This window comes from Monodelphis domestica, chromosome 2, assembly GCF_027887165.1.
Source record: "Monodelphis domestica isolate mMonDom1 chromosome 2, mMonDom1.pri, whole genome shotgun sequence".
NCBI classification, from domain to species: domain Eukaryota; kingdom Metazoa; phylum Chordata; class Mammalia; order Didelphimorphia; family Didelphidae; genus Monodelphis; species Monodelphis domestica.
In genome coordinates this window covers 163,774,969-163,782,891 of record NC_077228.1, presented here as the reverse complement: position 1 = coordinate 163,782,891, position 7,923 = coordinate 163,774,969, and the positions used below count along the sequence as shown (strand labels likewise).

Below are 7,923 nucleotides of genomic sequence, written 5' to 3'. Positions count from 1 at the left end.
TGTAATGGAGGGAAGGAGCAGCAAGGAGGAGAGGTCTAATGCCAGGAGAGATAGCTGTGGAGACCCCATGGGGTGGGTGCAGGATAGGAACAGCAAGGAGGAGATCGACATCAGTAAAGATCGCAGCCAAATCCACACCTGAGTGAAGGGCATAACCTCTTATAGGGTTGGAAGAATAGGAGGTTGTAAGGAATGACATACCCTGTGTTGCCTCTATTGGTTGCCTCTGGGCAAGGTGAGCTACCTGGAGAGGTAAACATTTAAATATTTTGAGTTAATTAACAAGGAAATGGGGTAGGAATAGGGGTACCAAGGGAAAGGGAAATTCCTAAAGTTTATCCCCAAAGCTAATCCCTTAATATCTATCCTAATAGCTAACTTCCCAAGCTAAATAAGTTAAGTCCCCCCCCCCAAACAGAACTCACAAACAGAGTCCAGGGATGGGCCAAGATCCCAGAGATAAAATCCAAATTCGTTCCGAGTAGAGATTGATGGTCCTTTTCTTGATCTTCACTCTAGCTTCCAGCAGCCTATTCAAGTAGGCTCTCTCCTCAAGCTGGTATCTCATAGGGGCCAGATATCTTGTAGATAGGTGAAAATTACAGATACCACCAAATCTTCAGCAATAAGATTGTTTTCAGTTGGGATCACATCTCCCCTTGGAATGTTGACCCAGGCTCACATGAGGTCCTGAGTCACATGCTCCTGCCAATCATTTTACAGTCTTTTCCTTTCCTTAACACACACCAAATGGTATAACCTCCAAATTTTTAAAGGAGAAATTAAATGAGCTTTGGGAAGAAATAGACAGTAAAGCTATACTAGTGGGGGACTTCAAGTTCCCCCTTTCAGAACTAGATAAATCAAATAAAAAAATAAATAAGAAAGAAGTGGTGCAAGTGAATGAAATTTTAGAAAAGTTAGAACTAATAGATCTCTAAAGAAAACTGAATGAGAATAGAAAGAAATATAACTTCTTTTCAACAGCACATGGCACCTACACAAAAATTGACCATGTATTAGGGCATAAAAATTTCACAACCAAATGTAAAAAAAGCAGAACTATCCTTTTCAGATCATCATGCAATAAAATGGATAATTAATAAGAGTCCATTGAAAGACAAATTAAAAATTAATTAGAAACAAAATAATATAATTCTAAAAAGGGGGGTCAATGAACAAATTATAGAAACAATAAATAATTTTATTAAAGAGAATGACAGAGGAGATAGCATATCAAAATTTATGGGTTACAGCAAAAGCAGTACTTAGGGGAAAATTTATGTCTCTAATACTTACATCAATAAAATAAACAAAAAGCAGATCAATGGATTGGGCATGAAACTAAAAAAACTAGAAAAAGAACAAATTAAAAATCCTCTATTAAAGGCTAAATTGGAAATTCTAAAAATTAAAGGAGATATTAATAAAATTAAAAGTAACAGAACAATTAAACTAATAAGTAATACTAAGAATTAGTTTTATGAAAATAAAAACAAATAAAATAGATAGAGCATTGGTTAATTTGATTTAAAAAAGATAGAAGAATTCAAATAACCAGTATGAAAAATGAAAAGGGTGAACTCACCACCAATGAAGAGAAAATTAAAACAATCACTAAGAGCTATTTTGCCCAATTATATGACAAGAAATCTCAAAATCTAAGTAAAATGGATGAACAAATTGTGGTATATATTGATGATGGAACATTATTGTGTTATAAGAAATAATAAACAGGATGGTTTCAGGGAAAAAAATGGAAAGATTTACATGAACTGATGCAGAGTGAAATAAGTAAAACCCGGAGAATATTGTATACAGTAACACTATTTTCCCCATTGGTTATTTTATTTTGGGGTTTGGGTTTTATATGAGTACTCTCTGACAACAGTGATCAATATGGAAGGATGTTTTACATGATAATACATATATAACCCAGAATAAGTTGCTTACCATCACTGAGAGGAGTAGGAAAGGATGGGAAGGGAAAAAGACATTTCAGATCCTATAATATTGGAAAACAAATGTTGAAAATTATTATTACATGTAATTTGGAAAGTGAAATATATTTGAATAAAGAAAAAGGAAATGACTATGTAATTGTTTATTTACAATCCTATTTTCAAGTTTCATGGAAAGTGTCATTTTTTACCTCCAACAATATCAGGAGCAGATGAAGAAGAATTTTTCAATCAATCCATCTCTGCAGATACAGGGATTCTAAATGATATGAAGAACTAGGGGTGCTATATTCTTAATTGTCAGCTCTCCATTGGGCATAGACAAAAAACTGGTTATCCCATGGTATCTCACAGCAGGCCTCCTGTTCTTCCACTCCTCCTCTTGATTTTTTCTTTGTCAGGATCAAATGTGTCCAATTCTCAGGACCCCCAGGAACCCAAGAAAGAGAGTTTCCTTCCCCAAGGAAGAAGAATGTGAGGCCACTGAATGAGCAAAAAGGGTAGAATCTGAAAGGAAAAATGAGAGCAAGAGAGGCAAAGTCACCGAAAAAATAAAGGAAAAGGAGGACTGTTACAGAGAAGAGTGCCAAAGGAAAGACCAAATGAAGGGGACTTGATATTCATCCTGGAAATTAGTCTGGACCCCTAAACCAGGGGCCCCAAAAGACAGGGATTTCTTTTCCTTGGGAAATGAATTCATAGTAAAAAAGGCTTCCAACTGGGATAATATCATCTCATTATCCTCACTCCCTATCCCCTATCCTCTTAAAGTAGAAGAATTCTAAAAGTATAGTATAGTAGAAAGAACATTGAACATAAACATGGAATCACCTGGATTCAAATATTTCCTTGACCCATACCATTAATATTACTGCTATTATTACTATTACTACTACTGCTGTTGCTGCTGCTGCTACTACTATCACCACTACCACTACCACTACCTCTACCCCACTACCACCACCACCACCACTACTACTACTGCTGCTACTACTACTACTACTACTACTACTACTACTACTACTACTACTACTACTACTACTACTACTACTACTACTACTAATCACACAGCTAATAAGTGGTAATACAGGATCTTGAAATCTTGAATGCTGGTTTTCTGGCATTAAAGCCAGTTTTCTTTCAAGTATGTCATGGACTACTTCTGTATATATATGTATATATATATATATATATATATATATATATATATATATATATATACTTGCTATAATGTCAATGCATATCCAAAAAAGCTTTAAACTGTGGGAACCTGCCATTTATTGATAAGATTTTATGGGACTGTGATTAATGTTTGTGTCTGATTCTAGGAAATGGGGTAAAAACAAGGAGCACAGACTTAACCTGAATAGTGCCAAAAAGAGCACACAGGTCAAAGAGAAAGAAACCAATCCAGGTAGGATTGATGCACTTCTAAGACAATACAAAAGGACTTGAATCTAGTTGGAGACTCGAAGTTGCAACGCTTGACATATATTAAGACACAGGACTTCCTTGTATCTACACTTTTTATGAAATACTCACAGACAAGTACTGAAGTTTGGCCATCATCCTGGCTCCCCATATCCCTGAGAATGATAAAAAATCAGACCAGGGAGTGACATTTCCCTATCAAAATAGAAATTGAGTACTTTTTCTCTCTTATAGTATGGCAACTGCCTGTAATCTTGGCTACAAATGGGTAAGTGAAATATTACTTCATTCTGTCCTACAGACTTGTGGGATTAGAAATTACTTTAATTGGACAACAAAAAGGGCCTGTTAGAAATTTATTAAACCCTAATACAAGGGCCTATTATGAATTTATTCTTGGTTACTTAACATTTTATGCATAGATTTTGATAATTTGATTCTGATTTTGAATTTTTTTCTTTCTCCCAAAAGTTTAACTTTCTTCCATTCTTTTCTTTATGTTTTTGGGTTTTTTTCTCTTCTTTTGATAATTGACTCATACACTCCCATAACTCAACCATACATCCTGAGCTTAACTGGATGTTTCTCAACACCCACTTCAGGGGGGAATTGTATTTTAATAAAAATCCAAGGTTTAAAATTTTTGTTTGAGAAAGATCTTCAAGAAAAGAAGCTTTCTAACTCCTAAATCCAGAGAATGAACTGTTGCAGAAAGATGCCAAAAAACCTGCACTACATCAAGAAGATCCAGAATGAACTTTGGGTGTTATTGATTGAACTGAAGTTTGATTGAACATTTATTTGAATGTATACTCTTATGCTAAAAGGGGACATTGGTTTTTGTCAATGTACACAGCAAACATTGGTTTTGCTATCTCTCTCTCTTCTATTCCCCTCTTCCATCTAACTATTGTAGTTTCCTCTTAGAAGGTGAAATGTTGCATGCACCTGAAGTTAGAAGAATTAGAGGTGCAGGATGATTATGCTTAGTGATCAATTGGGGAGACTAGTCCCCCAATCATCATCAGGGCGGTTGTGAATTTTAGATTTACTCCATCCTGCTAAGTCCAACAAAACAGGAATGTCTACACCCCTACTTAAGGATTAAATATTGAGAAGGATGGCCTATGACAGACATGTGCTAGTAAATGACAAATCAGAAACAACTGACAGACCCCCTGGGCTGTCCTAAGTCAAACTGTGAAATGCAGGAAGTAATGTAAAAAATGGTCTATATAGTTCGCGCCCCTCCCTCTCTCCAGGCTCTTTTCTTGGAGAGGTGGCTCTGGCTCTTGTGGTGGAAAGGTGGCTGATGGCAGCATGCTAAGTATTTTGCCATCGTGGAATGGCTGCAGCTATTGTCCAGGTTTGGTGGTGAGCATCCTAGATACAATACTGAGAGAAGCTTTGTAGCCTAGTTCAGGTGAGGCATTTTCACTGAGCTTTCTTGGAGTTTAGGCTAATTCCTTTTCCTTTAGTTTTCCTAAAAATTCCATCCTCCTAGGAGGCCCCTCATCTCAGAGGAGGCCTGGTGGCTTGAAGGTCTCTGAATTCCCCTTGGCTCATGCTAGGCTGGAGATATCCTATACCCTTTTCCCTCTGTCTTCTTCTTAATTCCTTCCCTCTATATTAATTAAACCACCATAATATTTCCAACTTGAGTATTTTATTTGGGATTTGAATGAATCCCTAGTGACCAATTAAACTTATATTCAGTCTCAACCCTAAATTAACCCTTACAAGCAGCAACAGTCCCTACCCTGACTTTATCACTTTTCCTAATTAAACTCCTCAAGGCCACATGAAGAAATGTGGCCTTGAGTTAGGTTTCATTCACAGAGGGCTCCATTTGGGAAATGTCACATACCTAGGAACCAGACTAAGATAAAGGAGACAGTATCACATTCTTTATAAGAATGAATCATGCTAGATAGCTAGATGACTCAGTGGATATAGAGACAAGCCTAGAGATGGGAGGACCTGGATTCAAATCAGATCTCAAATACTCTCTCACTATATGACCCTGAGCAAATCACTTAACCACAATTGCCTAGTCCACTCTTTTGCCTTGGAACCAGTACTTAGTATCAATTCTAAGAAGAAGCAAAATAAAACAAAACAAAACAAAACAAAAGAATGAATGATGTCCAATCAAGTTTCATTTCTTCAGTGAAAGTTGAGTCATCATGTCCCTGGGGCTTTCAGATGGAGAATATCTATCCAAAGATGTTCATGTGTTTTCTGCTCTTAATTCCACAAATCCAGTTTTCCTAAAGTAATTAGTGTTAATTATAATCAATCATCAACAATAAATATGATTAATAATCCAATGTGCTTTGTGGGCTGTTTACATACATCATCTCATTTGATCTTTCTAGCATTCCCATGAAATACATAATACAAGTATGTTATCTCCATTTTAAATTTGAGGAACCAGAGTTTCTGAGAGGTTAAGTGATTTGTCTGTGATCACATAGCTAATAAATGGCAATGCAGGATCACTGTCATTTTTCATTCAAGTATGTCATGAATACTCCAACAGCAATAACAGTCCCTGCCCTGACTTTATCATTTGCCCAAACTTTTGAGCTCTCTCCAAAGCATTTAGCAAAATCACAAAACCTTGGATTTAGAAGGGAATAAATAATATTAATTAATTATTATTATCACACATAACATATTATATAATGCTAAATTAGTATGATGATAATAAATTCTATCTAACCCCATAGGGTTTGTAAAGTAATTTTAAAAATTAGCCTTTCTTCCCCTTCCATGGATTACATCAAGGTGATGGCATAGGAACCATCTGTATTGCTGCTAAAGCTTGCTTCCTTGAGCAATACCCTGGGTGAGGGGAAAGGCAATCAGTATGAAGATGAACATTCCATTCTCTTAGTCCCAGAAGAGAAAATTGAGAATCCAAGGGCTTAAAAAGATGAATGTCCAGTTATCAGCAGCTTAAATGCCAAGGCTATCCCTGAACCTCACCATGGATGTGCAAGGTGAACTCCTTGATGGTGCCCACAGAGCAGGTCTGAGTGATTATCAGGGCTTTGTAGGACCCTGCATCCTCCATCCTCAGTGCACTGATCTCTAGAGAATAGCTATGGGCAGGGACTTTCAACCTTCCCACGTAAAGAGGGTGTATTGATGTGATATTGGCTAGTTTTCTTCCTTCTCCTGAGCACACAACAGCAACTGGTGTTTGTGAAATCCAAGTAATGTTTTCAATCTTCTCTTTTGCCCTGATGTCCAAAGAAAGAGTAACTGACTCTCCTTTGATGCCGATCAAGTCCCCTGAGCCTGGAATCTGTCCGGAGACTTCTGGCCCTGCAAACACAAAAAGAAAATAACAAAGATTTTCTTTTCCCAGCTCCTCGGGTCCCTAGGCAGTCCTACTTGTTGATGACTCTTTATTCAAGAATATTTCACATTTCTATACTTCATGGAGTTTTATAAAAAGTATTGCCTTCAATTACCCTATAAGAGAGTTACTAAAATATAATTTTCAAAATAAAATATTAAACAGCAAATATATAGTGTATATATACATGTATGTATATTATATATATATATATATATATATATATTATCTTTACCTCAATTTTGCAGATGAAGAAACTGAGACTCTGAGAGGATTAGTGGGTTGGTCAACATTTCAGAATGTATATGTGTAGGAGCCTAGAATTAAACCTGGTGCAAGGTTCCATCATGGTGACAATGAAGAATAGTGGTTAGAGTTGCAAGTCAGAGAGAGAGATCTCTCAACAGATTATGATCGTGTAGAGGAATTTCAAAATTCATGGATGTGGACTTAGAATAACTGTGAGTGATGACAGGATAAAGGGTAGGACCATCTCTATATAGTTGAGAAGAAGTGGAGAAATATGTCATGGTAAATAAATTAGTTGAGGAATTGAGAGGTTAGTGTGTTTGAAAGAGTATCAGTAGTTATGTTGAAATCCCCTAGTATAAAGGCAGGGATTGCAGAGGAGAGAGAAAGATTGTGAGTCGGATAGTGAACCAAATGAGGTAGGAAGGAGAGTATCTTTGAAGTGAGCAGACAACAGTCAACAGAATCTTGATTGGATAGTAAATATGACTTAAATGAATTTCAAAGCAGGATTAATTATAGAGTAATGATGGTAGTGAGGGAACCTGGAAGTAATAAGGGGGACTAACAAGTATTCTATTCTTCACCACCATGAACAGTGAATCTGGTATGAGTAAATGTTCAACCAGTGTTGGAAAAGTGGCATCCAAGGCTATTTCATCAGGAGGGAACCAGCCAAGATTCATTGACTGCAAGGAGATGTGGGGAGAGGGAAAGGAAACGATTTAAGATGAAAACTCCTTTTTACTTCTAGAATAGGAATTGCACAGAGTATTGCAGAAGGAGCAGCTTAGGTGATACACTTGCTAGAGTGATGGACCTGGAGTAAGGATAATTCCTTTGCCTGAATTCAAAAATAGCCTCAGACACTAGTTGTGCGACACTGGACAAGTCACTTAACCTTGTTTACCTCAG

The 7,923-nt window shown here is 36.7% G+C and overlaps 1 protein-coding gene across 1 annotated transcript in view; it reads right to left on the bottom strand.

The window, feature by feature from the left end:
- Positions 1-1,125: 1,125 nt before the first annotated feature.
- Positions 1,126-7,923, bottom strand: part of LOC103100675 (SLAM family member 9-like) — a 30,955-nt gene continuing 24,157 nt past the window's right edge. The window contains exons 3-4 of the mRNA XM_056816156.1: positions 6,384-6,725; positions 1,126-2,468 (exon numbers count right to left, since the gene is read on the bottom strand). Coding sequence (XP_056672134.1) covers positions 2,365-2,468; positions 6,384-6,725 — 446 coding nt within the window. The 3' untranslated portion in view covers positions 1,126-2,364. The remainder of the gene's footprint in view (positions 2,469-6,383; positions 6,726-7,923) is intronic.